The sequence below is a fragment of the Aptenodytes forsteri genome, unplaced genomic scaffold, assembly GCF_000699145.1.
Source record: "Aptenodytes forsteri isolate BGI_AS27 unplaced genomic scaffold, ASM69914v1 Scaffold9, whole genome shotgun sequence".
NCBI classification, from domain to species: domain Eukaryota; kingdom Metazoa; phylum Chordata; class Aves; order Sphenisciformes; family Spheniscidae; genus Aptenodytes; species Aptenodytes forsteri.
In genome coordinates, this window is record NW_008796217.1 from 2,453,177 (window position 1) to 2,472,373 (window position 19,197).

General features: G+C 35.1%; 1 protein-coding gene across 1 annotated transcript in view; it reads left to right on the top strand.

The window, feature by feature from the left end:
- Positions 1-19,197, top strand: part of KCNH8 (potassium voltage-gated channel subfamily H member 8) — a 205,279-nt gene that overhangs the window by 95,219 nt on the left and 90,863 nt on the right. Inside the window, exon 5 of the mRNA XM_009288600.1 lies at positions 2,477-2,717. Within this exon, the coding sequence (XP_009286875.1) occupies positions 2,477-2,717 (241 nt within the window). The remainder of the gene's footprint in view (positions 1-2,476; positions 2,718-19,197) is intronic.

Sequence of the window (19,197 nt, forward strand, 5' to 3'; positions counted from 1 at the left end):
TTAATTTTAGATTCCAATTTACATTACCATCCCAACTATTTCATTTCAATAATTACTATTTTAAAAAAAAAAAAAAGAAGAAACTCAAGGTATTGCTCTAGCTGAAAATCTCTAAGCTGTGTAAACTCTAGAAGGTCACACTTCATTTAGGCAACTTTTCATTTGAATGTCTCCAACTTTGTGCAGAGTAAATTTATCTTTTCATTTCCTAATTGAAGTAGTAATGTTTCTTTCTTTAAATTACTTCTGTGTTCCCCTAGTAACTATAACTAATAAGTAAGTTCATAATTACCCTGTGAATGTTGCAAAAACCAAATCAAACAATAGACAAAACCAAAAATATAGCAACAGAAAGAATTCTAAGGAAATATGTTCAGGAGAAAGAATAACTCTCCTGCTCTATGGAACTATGTCTGAGAAGAAAAGTTAATGCAGAGGAAAATTAGAGATGCATATGAAATCAGTGTGTACATATAAAAATATCTTAGAATAATATCTAAGAACCTGTTCCAACAGTGAGAGCCTATAGGTATTAGAAGCAGGGGTAGTAAAAAGAAACAGTTTTTCTTAAAATCTCAGAATGGCATTTAGTTTCTTGTTTGTATATCATTAGCATCAAAAAGCTAAAATCTTTGATGGAGCCACAAGAAGAAAATGGTCTCTTTTGTTTGTTTGTTTTAATGATTAGGGGGAGGATGGAAGACAGACGATGGAAAAAGTAGCCAAAGGATATAGATCATGAACACCCTGAAAAGATGATCTGCCACTGGGCATGTTCCTTTTATTGGTTACCAAAATTCAGCAGCAGTGCAGATACATCCTCTTAGACATTATTACGTTAGAAATTAAAATCAGAAAAAACTTGGTATAGATTAAGGACATGAAAATACACAGCTGGTATATGCCTCAAAAAGCATACAGTCACTTCTATCGAATGTAAATGTTAAATGTTAAAAAATGTTAAATGTTAAAAAAAAAGGGTAAAAAGCTAAAAATGTTAAAAAATATTAAATGTTGAAAAAGTGTAAAAATAAAAAAAAATAATCTGCAAAATATGACCAGGTCTTTCAGTGATATTTTCATAGCACAGTAATATATTTTAGGAACATGACTTTTAAATAGCTTTTGATGACTTGCTTGTACTGTCAAAATCCTAGTGCAGATGATACTATACTGGTTTAAAACATTTGTTGTCAGACTAATTTACTACCTTTAGTGCATAGATTTTTAGAGCTATGAATTGGAAGTCATAAGAGGAACATTTTCTTCTCTGTGATTAAAAATGGGCTGACCCTAACAACAGAAAGAATTCAGCCCCTAACATTCATGAATGAGAACAAGAATGGAGAAGACAAGGACATCAGTATTTCAAAAGAAACAGACAAAGAGAAAGGCTGTGACAGGCAAGGCAAATGTGATTAAGTCTGCGGTCACACAGTTGTTGTCTTTTTATATTGATAGTGAATAACTTCAAGAGCACAAGTAATCTTAGCTTGCTGAATACACAATATTGTTTTGTAAGGGTCTTCATTACTGGTACAGCATTAACCAGGGGCACAATGACAGTGAGCAAGAATTTTGTTAGTAAATAATACAAGACAGTTCATGTAGCACATGCTGCTTTTCAGGAGGGCAGGTATTTTTGTTAAAACTCTGAAGGATGAAAGCCAGGAATTTATAAAACTGGTGCGTGAGACTGAAGTCTTTGCTGCAAAGACCTTTGCTGGTTAGATGACAAAGACTCGAGACACATGACAAAGCTAGGTATAGTCTAACAGTGAAGGCAGTCGGTTCTGGAGCTGTATTATGCTGGGTCTACATTAGTATTTTGGTTTAGATCAGGAGTGCAATTTTAAAGAGGATCAAAAAGTTATTCATACTAATTGTGCTTTAGTTCATAGCAGTCTTGGGTACACAGACTGGATTCCCTCAGATGAAACTAAACCAGGAGAGGTGCTCCAACTACTTATAGCTGTTCAGTCCACAGGACTAGGCTAGAGTTAGTCTGAAACAACCTCCTCACAGCTATAAAATATGTATAGGAAGGATGTTTTGTCTTCAGCACCATCTATTCCTTTCTATATGTTTATTTCTATTTGCAGTACTACATCCTCATGTATACAAAGCTTTAGCCTATATGTCCAGCAGAAAAACGTTGCTCTTCAGTTAGAATTCACCCAACAGAGGAAGAAATAGTTTGCCAGATTCAGTCCCCTCCTCATTCTACTTAATCTGTTCCTTATTAATCCTCTTCCCACCCCAACATTCACAAAAGTTATTGCATCAACAGAACCATCTGTCTAAATAAATGTGAGGACTACATTAGAAAAAAAATTAGAATTAGTTCTTGCCTGCATATGAGTATGTCATATTTCTTTATGCTTTTTTAAAAAACAAATGGCTGCATTGGAAGAAATGTGTCTGTATGATCAAATTATTGTTTTGTCTCATTTCATTTTTTTTCTCTCTTTTTCAGAATGTTTTTGTAGATAAACCAGCATTTCCAGAATACAAAGTTTCAGATGCAAAAAAATCCAAATTCATATTGTTGCATTTTAGCACTTTTAAAGCTGGCTGGGACTGGCTTATTTTACTGGCAACGTTTTATGTTGCTGTGACTGTACCTTACAATGTTTGCTTTATTGGCCATGATGAGCTGTCTACAACTCGAAGCACAACTGTCAGTGACATTGCAGTGGAAATTCTTTTTATCATCGGTAAGATATGTTTGGGATTTGTTTGGGATCTCTTTCTTGACATTTAAGGTTTTCACAGAATTTATAATATAGAAGAGGAAATAATGATCACTTTTATGATTTTGAAGAAAATCAATTTTCCTGTATAGTTTGAGATTTTATCTGAACTTTAGATCACCTTTTTTTTCTTTTTTTTTTTTTCTTTTTTATTTTAAATTGATTCAGGGCACCCCAATGTAGGGGTGTGCCCTGAAATTACTATAGTGTTGTTCATAATGTACTTTCTTTTTTTTAATTACCTTTCACAAACACTTAGAAGACCCATGGACCACAAGTTGAAAATCACTAGATTTTAAAAACTAATGACAGAAGATTAAAACTCATTTTGCAATAATGCAAATGTACAATATCAATATGCTATACTGACAACTGGGATAGAATTTAAGAGAGAGAGGTTGCAGCTTCTCATCTGGTCTGTTCTCTAAACTTTTTATTTCAATGATCCATTTAATTCATATACTTTTAAAGAATTAAAAAGAAGACAAGGTCATGTCTAATAGTGGCCTTGTAACAAAGGAATTTCTTTTTTGTATTATCTTTTTTTCATTTCTTTGTGAATATAGAAAAGAATCCCTGACTAGAGTCACACAGCTTTTTCCCCAAGTTTTTATTGTTATAATACCACTCAGTGCTGTCACACCGACAAACCATAGCTCAGATCTGTTGATAATATGCAGGTGGAGACTCTATTATTTTGACGAAATAAGCAAAGCTGAGTATGTCTGTCTTGAGTACGAAAAGGCTTAGGATGGGTTCTAAGAGAGAAAGAAAATGAACAAAAGAATAAAATCGTCCTCAGATTTAAAACTTCTTTTTCTACTTTACTTTTCTCTATTTTTTCCCTGAAAAGAATGTAGCTTAACTCATACATTAAAAGCAATGTTATGATCTTCTCTAGGAGAACTAAAGACGACTGCAACTTCTTAAACACTAGGCAACAACTCAGAATGTCTTTAGTTTAACAGTTCGTAAGTTTTTCTTACAAAAATTTTGAAAAGTTTATTCAATTTCTCTGGCAGCTTTACTGTAGATAATGAGACTAGTAGGTGATGTAGCTGATGGAAGAATCAGATGTCATGATGGATAAATATTTGTATTTCCTCCTTTGGACATTGTCATTAGGTTTAAGGTCTAATTTTCCCCTTTTATGCTGACTATTGGATCTTGGTGGACTCTTTCATGTAAATGCAAGCAATCCATATTGAATGATACTCAAGCACTGCAGTAAGAAACCTACGTTCTGCAATGCAGATCATGGAGGATCATCTTTTGTCTTGTGTAAAAAGAGCAAGGCTACGACTCTAGTCAGTCATAAATGACTCCACATCCCATTTTAAGGAATATAAAATGAAATAATTCAACTTGATCTACCTGGGCATCTTTATAAAAACAGTAGACTCAAGGTTAAGATTTTTATAATGGTTGTATCCTTCACCCCACACCGGTGCAGATAACTGGTTTGTGTTATGGATGTGTTTATTAGAATCTGAGCACAAGAGAGTATAATCTATATCTAACTGATTTATGTGCTGTAGTATTCATTTGAAGCAAGACAGATGGTGTACTGTTCAGTGCTACTTTTCTGCTTATATCGTTTGCTGGAAATATAGAATTCTTATATCAGTAAGTCAAAAGCAATGGTACCTCTATGATCAATAGAGTAGCTGGGTAAGAAAAATAAAAGGAAGAAGATTTTCTTTAAATTTTATTTCATATTTTCTGGTTAGACTTTTAGGTCTATCATCCAGGAAATCAAACTATGGTTGTGACTAAAAACATTCAAAGAAAAGTGTATAAAGTACTAGAAAAGACTTCTTTGCATAGTTATGTTACTGGTAACCACAAACACTGTACTGTAGCATACCAATATTCCTCCCCCAGTTTCAATAATGGCTCCATTTCCCCCAAAATAATTATTTCTAAAGTTATTATCTGTTTTGGAATTTGTGGCTCTGGGGAAAGGTTTATGGAATATTTTCAGGACATTCTCATACTGCATTTAAATCTCTGCAGTGAGTTTAAAGAAAATAGTGTGTTTATAGTCACCTCTCAATGGTCCCTTGTCCATTAAAATATCGAATGAACATGTCTCAGAACATGTGTAAAATTGACAGAATACATAAATGTAAGCATAAGTTTCAGGGCATTGTTGCACTGTGGCTCTGACAAGCACATCTTTGATGGATGATCTACATGCTTTGAGAAAAGTCAATGAGAAGCGTTGAGTAAAATTCTTTTTACGATGCTGCTGCCTTAGAAAGTCAGTGGGGAGATCTGTCTGAGATGGGGGCTTCAGCTGTATTACAGCTCCGTAATCACGGATTGAGGTATTACAAGTCTCTAATCATGGATTGGAGAAAAAGAGTCTATCTGCTTTGATTTTAATCAGTTTTCTCAGAACATAGAATAATATTCCTTTTATGCACATAACTTGCATAAACTCTTATTTGGGCTTAACAAGGTCTTCATTTTTAGCTGTGTTATCAAAGGGAGCAGAGACATGACAATAAAAGGGAGAGAAGTCTGCTCATCTGTTGAAGGGAAATAATAGGGTAGAGGCTAAGGATTTCCTTTAAGCAGAAGAGTTTGAATAATTCTAGTGGCTAAAAAAAATCTGTTAGGCTTATCCAATTTGTGATTCAGTACATGCTTAAGCACGATCAAAATACATATGGAAGTGTTCTCCTGACTTGGGGTGCTTATAAGTAGGAGTGTTGATCTGAATTAAATTACTTATGAGAAAAGAGCACATCTAGCTAGAGGTTTAACTGCTTTAGCCTTTAAAGTTCTCTAAAATAAAAACAGAAGATAAACAATATTAATAACCCATTTTGTGATGTCTTTGGGGAAGAGGTTGGAGAGGGAACATAATTAAGGCTTCTCAAATTAAGTTAAAATTATTTTTCACTCGATGTTTGCTGTATATGCTAGTGCTTTGATAACTTGTGTGATGCGATGTTTGAGTGTACTGTCAGATCTTGTCCTCTATAATGTCTGCAAACTTTCTCTAACGTTCTCCTGTAAAAAATCTTTTGCTTCCTCTATCCAATGATAGTTTAAAACTAGTTTAGTTTCAGAATTTTTTTACTGTTATATGTATCTTAAAATCATAAAGAGGTGGAGAGAAAAACTTTTTGACATTAATGTATTTATGCAAACACATAAAAAAGTTATTTTAGCATTTCATCTGGTGACTGAGATGACCTGCTTTATTGCACTATTTACTTCAAAGTTTATGCCCTTTAATTTGCATAGGCAGTAGCTGGGTCCTTCGTTTGTAGATAGGTATGTCTGGGTGGCTAAAATTTCAATATTTCTAAGAAGCATAATGAATCTTGGTTACTTTTCAGTAATATTTGTAAAGTAAAGATTTCTCTCTTTTAGAGAGAAAAGCTGGCAGTTCATTCCATTTTATTAGTAATAACCTCCTGATTGCATAACTTCTGCTCTTCCATAACTATCCAGTGTAGTGCTTTTCTTTCTGTAACTGTTTCATTCTTTTTTTCAGATATTGTCTTTCTTTTTTTTGCATTTTTAAAACATTATTAAACATCTTCATTAAAGAAGGTAACGTTACCGAAAAAACTATCAACACTTTATTGCTAAATGCTCAGACTCACTCACAGGTCTGTTTGAATAGCATGTCTTCAACAGGAGTTGAAATCAATGCAATGGTTCAAAAAAAATACATATAGGCTTTCAGCATAATGGTAATACATTATTTGCTGGATAAGATCAAAGGTGTCTGAGTATTTTGTCTCCTAAGGTGGCCAGGAACAACTATAGAGAGAAGAGCTATAAAAATAAGTGACCTTTAACTTTTAGTTTTAGTTTTCTATTTGTGGGTCGTCCAGTTTCTAATGGAAGATGGAGGATCCTGGATACTAATTATAGCTATAAAATTATACTTTTTATAAACATACTGGCAACAGTAATTTTAAGTGATTTTCCACAGCTTACTCCTTTGCCTACCTGTGGGAAAAAAAAAACCATACCCATCCCTTCCCCCACTCTCCCCACACACATGCTCATCTGAAGATTTTATCTATGACTTGCACTTTCAAGAGAGAAAATTAATGATGGTTACTAAGATCACTTCTCTTTGTATGTGTATCTCTCTTTCTCTTGTTAAATATTATTTAACAAAGTGTTTTGTCAGCAGTTTCAGTTTTTAAAAGCAGCATGTTTAGAAGCCCTAAAGCTGTGATTTGTGTTGCATGATACTGTAGATTAAAGAGACTTTTTGGCCCATTAATGTCTATCACAAATGTAAATGACTCAAAATCCTTCCAAAACTGTCTTAAATCATATGAAGCCCTTGAGTCTTGGATGTCTAATATGTAGAGGTTTAAAAATATGGTACAAACCCAGTAGAAATTCATGTCATCATTCATGACACACAGTCATTCAAGTGTGCATATTATTGTATTGAAAATAATATATGTTAAACAAAATTTGTTTGAATAACATGAGATAGTATTAAATGCTGTAGATTTTATTAGGTTGCTTTAAATTAGAAGATTTGTTTTCTTTTTTCTCTCATGTTCTTTTTCATTATTATAATGATTATCATCTCATATCTTTGCAAGTGCATAGAAGGTCACGTAAAACAATATCTGTGTCTAGGGGACCTCACATCTAAGAGAACTTGTGCATTTTGAAAGGAAATGGCAGTGTTTTGAAGCATATTTTAGAAAGTGTGTGTTCAGACCCTAATATGCTGAAATTCAGGTAGACACCAAGGGAGTGGTTTGAATTTTATCTCTGGGAATTTATCTCTGAGCATCAAATGGTCTCATCTGTGAGATGAGATTGATATGAACAAAACATGAAACCAGATAGAGTGACATTGTTGATACATCTAGTATTAGGGAGGGAAGGTCATAATAAATTGTTCATGGACTATGGATTACCTAGTAATGTGAATAAATGGTACAAAATGTTCATGTTGAAAAAGCAGTAATAAATTTCCTAAAGATTCTCACTCAAAGAGTCAAACTGAAGTTGGAAAGACCACTATATTGTTAGAAATTTTTCCAATAGCCTTCCTTACGTACCCTTGTAAGGAGGACAGATGCTAGTCTGCATGCAAGATGCTGTTTCCAAGCACAAAAACATCCACCTGGACATAAAGGAGACAAGCGTAAGCCACGATAATTTAGAAGTTATCATTTCCATGGAAATATTTCTGTATCTTCAGGTAGATGCAGATAAATGTTATGATAATGGAGGCACCCTGAAAATTTGACTTGCATTGGCTCTGCTGACTCCTTCTCTTCATTTGCAGAGGTGTGATGTCATTGTTATACATCGTTAGCCAGCTTCTCATGGAATGAAAAAATGTATGCTTGTAGATCTAACCAAAGTTTTAAGAAATCACTGCCCCAAAATGTTGTTCACTACTCCTGAAGTTGGGAGTTCCCTTACAGTTAAGACAAGAAAACTGCTCATCTGAGCATTCGTGCTTTTTCTGAGACCAAAATGAGCCACATTGGTTTAAACTACTGGTGAACTGATTAAAAGAAGGGATCTTATGTATTGTGCCATGTACCATCAAAGTTAAAGATAAAATCCAAGAAACAAGTAGTTAAAGAAGTACCAAAGAGGCTCCATTCTGAAATCTGATTTTGTGAAGGAATGCCTAAAACAAAACAAGTGGATTATGCAGGACAAAGACCTTTTAAAAAACACATGTAAGATGATGGGAACCTCGAGTATAGGCTGAAACATGCAGCATTTACCATATGTAATTCCTTACTATTCTGGGGAGAGCTCTGTAGGCAGCTTATAGCTGGGTAAAGATATTCTGCATCTGTGCTTCTGGCAAATATATTCACTGTTCCACTTCTCAGCTGTCCTAAATTAATCTCTTCAGACCGATTATTTTTCTTTCCTACTTCCTATTTCACAATGAGACTTGTAACACTGGAGTGACAGGCTTCTGAACACTTAAGAGTGCTAAGAGCACTTGAGAACTGACTCTTCATCTTTTTTGGCTAAGTTGTGGTGCTACTGTAAAAAAAAAAAAAAAGCAGTGTGACAAATCGTTTGTTTCACCTATAATCAGTCCACACATTGGGAAATGCTGTAGTAATAGTTTTGTATGTAATTTTCACTCTGCCATGTTTCCTTTCAAAAGGTATACAAAGTTAAAACTACCCTGCTATACAGAGTATGACTGACTTGCATTATAGCTACAATCAGGCAAAGTTTGGATTTAGGTTTACTATCCTATAACACAATGGTAAAACAACACGATATTTTTCAATATGATTAAAGTCTTTTAATTAACCATCTAGGTAATTTCCAAGGAAATGCTTAGATGCTTAATAGTTTACCGTGTTTTTAGTGAGCTTGCATCTTATCTTTTTCGGGGTTTTTTTATGATTTATAGATAATGTCCTATGTATGTAATTTGTTGTCAAGCTGCATGAGGTAATTTCTGAGAAAAATATTTCAGGTTTTTCCCTTGGAATTGGTCAAAAAATTCTAAATGCACGAAGCAGTTGCCCCATCGCCCACTGAATGTTTTACTTGTTTGATCTTTTCATTGTTGTCTCCAGCATTTGTGTAAAGTGAACTGTGTTCATGAAATACCTAACAACTACATTTGCTTCACGCACATTGAATTTAGTGAAAAGTTAAGTCATATGACTGATGTTTCTTCACTCTTTAGAATTGCTTCTTTCTGCCATATTTCTGCAGGTTCTAGTAAGAAAATTACCCATGTAGAAACATTCACACTTCTGCAGTCGCAAATACTAGCTTCTTTTAAAAGCAGAGCTAGCGGTTCATTTTTCAGAAATATTTTTAGTTCTTTGCTTTTCTTTCAAGACTCCAAAGTCTGTATCTTCCTTTGTAGAAAAGTCAATATAATATATTTTAGTTACTCAATATGTTCATGGATTGAGATTATCTAACCCCTGTTTAACACCCTCATAGTTAAGGAGAGCAACTTGAAAAGGTGAACCCAAAAGGCTGAAAATCAAGGAAGCAGATAAAAGAATGTGACTTTTTAAGTTTGTGGTCTTTTGTTCGGTTTCATGATATTGGGATTTGAATTCATGGGCTCTCAGCACAGTAAAGAGTTGCAGTTAAAACTCCTGTTTTAACGTTGGTGTGCTTGTCATTCTGTGTGTCCCAGCATGCCCACAATAATGGGTACAGCAGCCTAAGTGTGGTGTTTGGTAGAGCATACCATGCTAGTGCATTAAACCTGACCACACTATACTCCTGGAGGGAGTCACTTTTGCTATCACAACAGCCATTCAAACCAATAATGCCTTTAGCTTTCAGGTTTTTATATTAATGGATAATTTACCCAAGTAAAACAGTATTTCCACTTGGGTATGACTTCAATATCCCATTACGTTCCACTGTAAGGACAAATAGTAAGGAAGAGCAAATCAGTCTGTCAGTTACAGATGAATTTTGGGAATCAGTTCCACTATGATCTGTCATACCTGAGAAGAGATCTTGCTCCATCAAAATCACTAAAAATGTTGTTGATTTGTCAAACTGATGGAGCAAGGCTGAGAACATACGTCATAGCACTGCCTTAGCACAGGGACCGTGCCACTCCTCATGTGCTGTACAGTGACAAACATCTTGGTGTCCAATCATAAATAAACTCTTTTCACTGGAGAAATTTGACTAGTAAAACAGCTTAGAGTATTCAATGGTGACTTTAACAGAACAAAGCCTATGAATTATATTCATTCCACATTAGCAGAAGCTTTTTTTTCAAGGTCCATCATATTACGTTAATGCGATATCCTTGTAGCTTTAAACTATGTTTCCATTGTTCACCTGAATGCTAGTCATCCAGCTAAAGCCACAAGACTTCTAAGAAAGAGCTTCTTTGAATGGAGGTGTAACGTGACTCTGAAATGAGGTTCCCAACCTCTGTGACTGCCCACACAAACCAAACGGGGTTGTTTCCACAATATTCTGGAGTGCTAATGGCCAGGAGAAAACATTACTGGGGGTTGCACCCAAGGAAAAATAGGAGGCAGAGGTATACTTGGTAGCCAAATTTTACCATTTTAAATGTACTGTTGCTTAAGGACTAATTCTAATCCTTTTACATAATTTTCTTTAATGATCATACTCCTCAATAAGATTTTTTTCACTGTTTAAGCTGTGGAAGAGAACAAATTTTTCTACTTAACAAAATGCCATCCTGGTGGTACAATGGTGGCTTTTGATATTCCTTTTTAGATTTCAAGTCCATTGGGACCTCCACTTTGTATCTTGGGATACTTCATTTCTTTAATTTCTAGCTGTATAAAATTTGGGCTGGCTTCTTCCGTCTCACTGTTACCTATGTCAACACAGTACATCTGAGATTTCATTTATATGTAGTTTTATATGTCCTTTCAGTTCATAAAGATTCTGATAAGAAAGAAAAATTATGGCCATCTAGTTCAATCCTAAATATAAGACATTGTATTTTATCCCTGTATTAATATTAATTCCAATAAACTGTGTTTGGCTAAAGCACGTTTTCCTGAAGGACATCAGCTCTTCTTCAAAGACTTCAGAGAAAGGAGAATCCACAACGTTACTCAACTATGGCTTGTAAATGACATTTTTCTTTTCTGTTTTTTTTTTTTCATCAACCTGCAGAAGTGACGTCTTGTTAAGTGTTTAGTACTACTGTTTTAAAACGTTACTACCTGCTGATTCTTAGTTAGGATACACGGGATTGTAATTTAGCATCTGATATGATACAACCATGTCTTGCTGCTCCATTCCAAAATTAGATAAGAAGTATTTATTGAATAATATCTGTTTTTTCTACAAGATTATTAATAGCTTCTCTCATAATGGGATGCCACTAGTACAAAGGAACTAAAGTTGCAGATGAGTGTTTCTTTCCTAATACATCTAAAACTGTAATTTTTCTTCATCCTGGCTACCAGTGATTTCTTTCTCTTTCCCAAACAGGTCTAGATTTTCACATCAAATTTTCTGTAGTTTATATTGATTGTTACTTAGTATCTGTTCACTATTTGTTGTCTCCTTCTTAAAAAGAAAAAAAAAATGCTTTTCCCTCAGCAGCTGTAACAGGCTGTTAAAAAGACTTATTATTTTCCCTACATTTAGGGATTTTGTTACTTAATCTCTGTTGTTTTTTTTCTTGTACACTTTATTTGACTTCATAGTAACCCAGATACCTAAGCAACAGGTGTAAAATTAGCATTACTTTCCTGTCCTATATAAAACCAGGGTCATATCCCTCACCTTATCATGTCAGTATCTAAAAGAAAGTCATCAAGCTGATTGTGGTAACAGACATTCTGAGGGGATATGCTGAGTTGAAAAATCACACTTCCATTTGAATAAATTGTTCCTGGGAGATTTACTAGCAACGTCTAGGTTTATAGCAGCAATAGAATAGAAAAAATATGAGTTTATATAGGGACAGATAAATTGTTCTTCAAGCAATATAGCACTAATATTTCCTGGAATCTTTCCTAAAAGCTCTCTGGCCAGATTCTAATACCATTATCCGTATATAATTAAATAACATTGGCTCAAATAATCAGATAGATCAAAGAGCTTGGACTTTGGGGAAAGTATTGCTAGCTAAAGACAATCAATGTAAAATCACATAAAGGAAGATGAAAAAAATAAAAGAAACCAGAGAAGAGGCAGTCATACCATCTAGAAGAGGGAAGTGGCATAGGAAACGTCTGCTCTGAAAATCAATGGGGTTAATATACCTAAATCATCTAGGTCTCAAGCACAGGATTGAATTACTGTAGTCTAATAAGAAATCATGCATCACCCAATCCCCTGGTTGCTGCTTATATGTATACTACTTGCCTTTAAGGTGCAGGATTTTTCAATTTCATTTGGTTCACAGTAAAAGAGAGGTAAACTGAATTATATTACCTAGTATTTGCTGCAATCTAAAAGTGTGCCATGGGCAGTTATTGAATCATCTGACTAATCCTAAATTGTTATTCTGCTGTATCTTGATCATATGTCTAACCAGCAGGATTTATTTTTAAAAAATCAAGCCTAAAGAGAAAAAAAATGTTGGCACAGGAAAATCAACTGCTTCAGGTAAAATAAACCTGTTTATAGGTAAAGAGGTTCAGCTGGCTACCAGATAAATTTTTACTTCTGGATTGTCTCTTTTTTTTTCTTTTTCTTTTTTTTTTTTTTTTTAACAGTGATTAGAAATTGAGATTATACAAAACACGTGTTGTACTTTCAAAATTGGAAAAGGAGTATTATTCTGAAAAATATCTTACAGATTAATAAGATAGTTTGGTGACTACCAGTTTATGGTTTTCACTCTTTTTATATCATTTAGACTTGCAACCTGCATTATGCACTAAGTAGAACCTCCATTTTTTAATGTAATCTTTTTTTTGCCTTTGTTGAGCACCGGTTTAACTTGGTATTTTCATACCACTCACTGAGTGGATGTGTCTGTGTGTGAATGTGAGCATGGCAGATATCTAGAAAGGGATGGCTTGGTAAAGGTTGTGACATGTCCTACAGAGCTTTAATTCAAGAGAGGTCACCAAACCGTTCCAAAACCCTACAGACTTGCTCAAGCTTCCCAGCTCATTTATGCCCAACTATGAAATAAGTTGCCTTTTCGTATGAGCTGAGCATAGCTAGGGCATGGATTTTCACGCTGGAAGTTTGTGAAAAGGAAAAGGGTCACCAATGGGTGAGTAAAAACCATTAGATCACTCAAATAAGGAAAGGAATAAGTTAGAGCTTTTCCATTAGATCATGGTATTGGCTTTAGAAATTTTGAATGAAAATATCACAAAAACATGTAGCCGTGGTAACTGCAAACTTGGAAGACATTAGGATAATGTTGGTCCCAGACTTCTGATGTTTGCTGCTGTGGATACTGTGTAAGAGCTTAATTGGAGCAAAATAGATAAATAAATTAGGAACTGTAACTGCATGTAGATTAACATTTTTTTAATTTAGACTCTTTCATAGCCGAAACAACTGGGTTTTATTTTTGTACAAATTCATTTTCTTTAATCTTTCAGTGTAACTTCATAAGAGTTTTAGAGATATCACATTTCTTACAAGAATTTATTTTTTTTTTAAAAGGGATGTGTGCCCATATCTTATCAGTAGTGGAAATAATAGGCTGAGAGAATCCATGCAGATTGAGCTAGTTAGCCATGGGATCCAACCAGAAGACAAATCAGAGTCAAGGTTTAAGTTTGAGGTTGATTGTACCAAATGGTTTTATGAGATTTGTCAGTCACTGTTTATTTTCTCTGCATGCATCTTAGGGACTTAGTGCCTAACAGGGCTCCTGGTTTACCTTGTGTGGGGTTGGTAGGGGAAGGTGATCAGTTGCAGGCCAGAGTGAAGGAGGAGCAGCACTGGAAAAGCAGAAAGGAACTGCATCAACAGGCACACGTGGTCAGAGGGTGTGAGGAGCAGAAGCTCGTGTTCAGACACGACAGCATAGCAGTGCTGGAGGATGTGGGGTGAAAGCAGCAGGCATGTAAAAGAGAAGGTGAGGGGGTAGGGAGGTAAGAGATTTGCCTGGGGAGACTAGGCAGAGCAGTCTTTCTGAGGGAGATTGGCCATTGATTTGCCATTGAATTTTTCTTAATATGAAGTGATTCTGCATGACCTGGGTGTGGAAATCAGAGCTGAAATAACTGAAAAAAAATGCTCTATTTAAATCTTTGGAGGTGAGGGGGTGCGATGCATAGGTGATACGATAGCTTGTTCCAAACTTGTTGAAATTGGAGATCTTGGGTTCTCCCTATTGAGTGCTGCCAGGTCAAGTTCACCTTTGTGTTTGACAGCAGCAAAATTACTTGCTGCTTTGCGGACTGACGCACTTTGCTTCTGTTAAGCTCACAAGCTCACCTGCACAGCAGTAAGTGGGGAAGGAGCAAAAGTCTGCAACACAGGTCAGGGCTGGCTCAAAATGCATGGGTGTTTGTTAACAAAACAAGTGTATCTACACTAAAACACGGCAAAAATCTGTGGAAAAAAGGCACCTTGTAGTTTATACATGACTTAAAGGCCCTTCTTAAAGTCAACAGAGTAGTCTAGACTTTATCTTGATCTTTAATTCACTTGAACTCTGACTTTTTGCTGTCTAATTTTAACTGAAATTGAATTATCTAACTTGAAATAAGAACCCAGCTTTTTTCATAGTGAAGACAAGAATACAGAGGCTTCACCCTTCCCTCCCTCTCTACATCAAGTATAAAGGTGATATTTTAGATATGTGTGTGCTGTGTTTCAGCACAGAATGTAGTGAGTGAAGCAATTTGATATTATCTGCTGTTACTCCTGCTTTAGTTTCAGGTAACTTTTTAATGACATTGCTCACGTCAGAGATATTTACAGCCCCTATTCTGCTTTTCTGAGCACGTGGTGTGATGTATGTAGCTTGCAAGATCATTTTAAATGATGCTTTTCCAGCCTACACGGAAAAAAATTGCAGTGAGGTAACTTCAGAATTTTTTTTCTGTAGTAATAATGCTTATTATTAATGATTTGTGTTATGAGAGCTGTTGAAACAGAAAAGAGATTGTAGTTCTTGTCCCATACTGAAACAAACATATCAAATACAGCTTTAAGTATGAAGCTTGCACAGGCTGAAGTTTGTTGTTAGAGCATACTTAAAGATAATATATTCAAACATACCTCTCAGAAAACTTTCGACCTACTGATTGTCCAAAGATATTAAAGTCACTTCATGTATGCTTTAACAATCAGCTCAGAGATTAAATATCCCTCTTGCCTGTTTTGCAGCTGTAATCAGTAAAATTTTTGCCCTCCCTTGTCTGGAATCTCCAAAGATTTACAATATTGATGCTTGTGTTGAATTTTCAAATGTTTTTTTGGTAAGTTAGTGTCATTGGTAAGTAGAAGCTAGTGCACAGTAAGTAAGATTCACAAGCAATTTATAACACAATAAATATTCCATGAGTACTTTCAGAACAGATTATTGTACAGTTTTTGGATGTCTGCCTCAATTTGCTTACCATTCTATTTTCTCAAAGTCTTAATGATAAGAAAACATTTTAAAAAAGAAAAAAAAGTTAATCTTCCACTTTTTAAACAGCGATCCCAAAAAGACTGTGGAACATGTAATTCCTAAAAATAATAAACTCTCTCAGGAGAAATGGTCATTTCTCAATTTGTATTAAAAATTTTTTTGTGTTTTTAGAAGTTTCTTGCCTCAGGAGTTCTGTTTTAGGTTTGTTTTTTTTTTCCTTTACAGCTTTCTCAAGAAGTACTTTAGCACAGTTAAGCTGTAAATAAGGTTGCCCAGATGAAGAAACTGTTTACACCCAAGTATAGCTCAGAAAGCTGTCAAGAAATAAAAGATGGATCACACTCACCTACCTCCCTCTGGATTTTTATCTAATGAGTTGGATGCAGAAAGAAGCACTTATCATTTCCTATTCAATTTTATATATATAAATGTTATCTGGGGCTGTTGTCCTAAATTGCTTTGATAAGAAGGCAGAAAGGGGTGCTGTGCAGAAAAACCTCTAATCTCTTCAATCTTGAACAGTGAATTCCATATGCACATTGACATGCCTTTGGTGTACTGGATGGCTTAGGGAAATTTAAAGCAAGCATTTATCTCCTTTTCTGTTAAAGCTTTAGTTGTTTCACAAATGCTAATGTGCATTTGTAAGTGAGCAAATACTTTTTCTAACTTTGATAACTACACACTGGAGGTTTCTGAGACAAATGAGAATGAGAAGTTTCAAAATACTAGTGAGTAAATATCCTTATCTTTCTTTCTTACCTATATCAAGCAAATCTGCATGAAGTAGTTATGTATGTAGCTGGTGCTATCATACTGATCTGTAAATGTGAATAGTAACCAACTAACTCTACTAAGCACCTGTGGAGCTGAACTGACCCCCTTGCTCATTATGAACCTTATGAAATCATGCTAATTTCACATCTTAATTGTATTACTGAAAATTTCAGAATGTTTTTGTAGCTTTAAGAATGCAGGGCCAGCTGAGACTACGTGGTGATCCAATCTAAAATTTTTATATCTCCGATTTTACTTATATGTTCTGTTCAGCCTGAGGATTTTGTTGAATGAAAACAGTAGTTCTTAAAGCATGAACCAATTGTAACCTGCAAGACCTCAGTCCATGGAACCAGATAGCGTCAGATATGTGTCTAGGTCACTTTGTTTTAAGGCTTTGCACTAAATCTTGAAAAATTTGAAGGATCAACACTGTGCCAAAACAATGAGAACTCCCCCAAAGATTTCATTAATTTAGGAGACTCAACTCTAATGGGTAAAAGGGACAGAATGGCAGAGATCAAACTGTCAGAAATACCATAGATCCACTACTAGCAGTATATAGGTTAACTAGTATATGTCAAATGATCGTAGCAGACTGTCTACCTTCAAACTGCAGAAGACAGCATAAAACGTTTCTGCCAGTGAAACCTGGGAAGTAATTCTTTTCCAGACCCAGATCTGGCATTAGAACTGGGCATTTGATCAAAGCGCATCCTAAAGAAATTTTTTCCGATACCTCAAAGGAATGATCCAACATGATCCTCTCTCTGTGCTGACTCTCTCTCTGCCTCTTCTCTTTGCCCTCAGTAGTGTATCAGTGGGGGAAAAAATTGCTTCCTGGCTCCTTGGGCATAATGGTTAACAGGCTTGAAGATAAGATCTTACTTTACCCATTCTTAGTGTAGCCTACATAAAGAACACGTAGGAAGAAATACAAATCAATCTTTTTTCCCCCTAAAGCTATGAAATGAAGGGAAAAACAGAGTAACTCAATGCTGAAAGGATGATCATGACAGTCAAACCTGCCTTCCTTCGCCCTAACACTTCTACATATATATATTCACCTCGTACATAAGTTACATGAGTCCACGTATATGTGTTGTGTGCTTGAACGTAACTTAGATATCTTTAGTACGACATTGTGTTATACAGCATGAGTGTTTAACATGAATCCAAATGATGCAAGTTCATGACCTCATTTGCTAAGCCACATTTGATTTCCAAAATGAATTTACCTTAAGTCAATGTCTGCCCAGTGTATCCTGTTTTGCCTAAGTAGCCTATCAGTGGATGAAAACAAGTAAAAGTCAGTTCTCCTGTTAGTGTTCTGGAGCTGAGTAAACCAAGAAAGTTGAATTTATAACATCATGTAAAGTGAAGTCCAGGCAGTTTTTTGTAATTCTTCTCTTAGTCTTTTAATTTGTCTTGAGGTGTGGGTGCTAGAGTTGTATGGCTGTAGTTGTTTCACCAAAGGCACGAATAGTTTTCTATTCACAGGTGACATTCTTGGTTTTGCAACAGCTTTGTACTAAGCCCATACTGACATGCTTAGCTATTAGAAATCTCTTTTGGTGTCATTGTTTTCCAAGCCAGAATCTCCCCTTCTACAGATACCTTTTTCCTTCTTGGGTCTTAGATGCGTTTTGCCTATTATATGGAGACATTTGACACATTTTGTGTTTGGGTTTGGATTGGCCACAGTCATCCATCTTCTTTGTCAAAAACTACCGTATCACTGTGAACTTAATCAGCCAAGATGAATCTTACAGAAACAGTTTTATTTATAAACAAACCCATAGTAACAACATTTTGAAACTGAGCAGAATGCCATGTTCAGCTTTTGGTTTATGTGTCTCTCATTCTGGTTAATGCAGACCTTCAAATCACGATGATACAGGATGAAATAACTTGAACACATCTAAGTATCCTGCAGCAATCAACTAGTTTGATAGCTGTATCAAAAAGACATAATTTTCTTAGCAAAAGACAGTGTGTTAATTTCACACTCTCCATGAACTTATGGCATTAGTTATACTTTAACATGTATTGTTATTACTACACATTTAACATATGCCAGAATGATCTGCTTTTCTTGTGATTAGCAAATCTATTGTTTCCTGGATCATCACTTTTTGTGGTTCCCCCCCACCTAAATTATTAAAATTATCTTGGCAAATTCCATTTCCTTGGCATTTCTCCAACTTTCTGAGATTTTATTAGAAATTAATACTGGTGATTCAGAAAGTGGCTCTCAGCAAGTTCCACTTAGAATATTAGGTGGAACTTTGACTTCAAAAATCTCCTTGAAATGTCTAATGCCTCCTTTGTTATATGATAAGCTTCTGTACCATCTAAAGCATCATTTAGAGTGATAAATCTTCCTACTTCATTCCAAAACCAGAGTTTTATTTTTTTTCTTTTTAGAAAATAAGAGACAAGTGGACTCTAATTTTCTATACACGTCTTCAGTTGTGTTAGTCATTTAAAATTAATTACTTTTTGTTCTCACTTTCAAACGTGTAATTTTGATGGTCACTGATCTTTTCTGCATTTCAGTTACATTTTCTGGGTTATTCTGTATCTTACCATTTTGTGGTTTTGTTTGTTTGTTTGTTTTGGGTTTTTTTTTTAACTAGGAAGGCT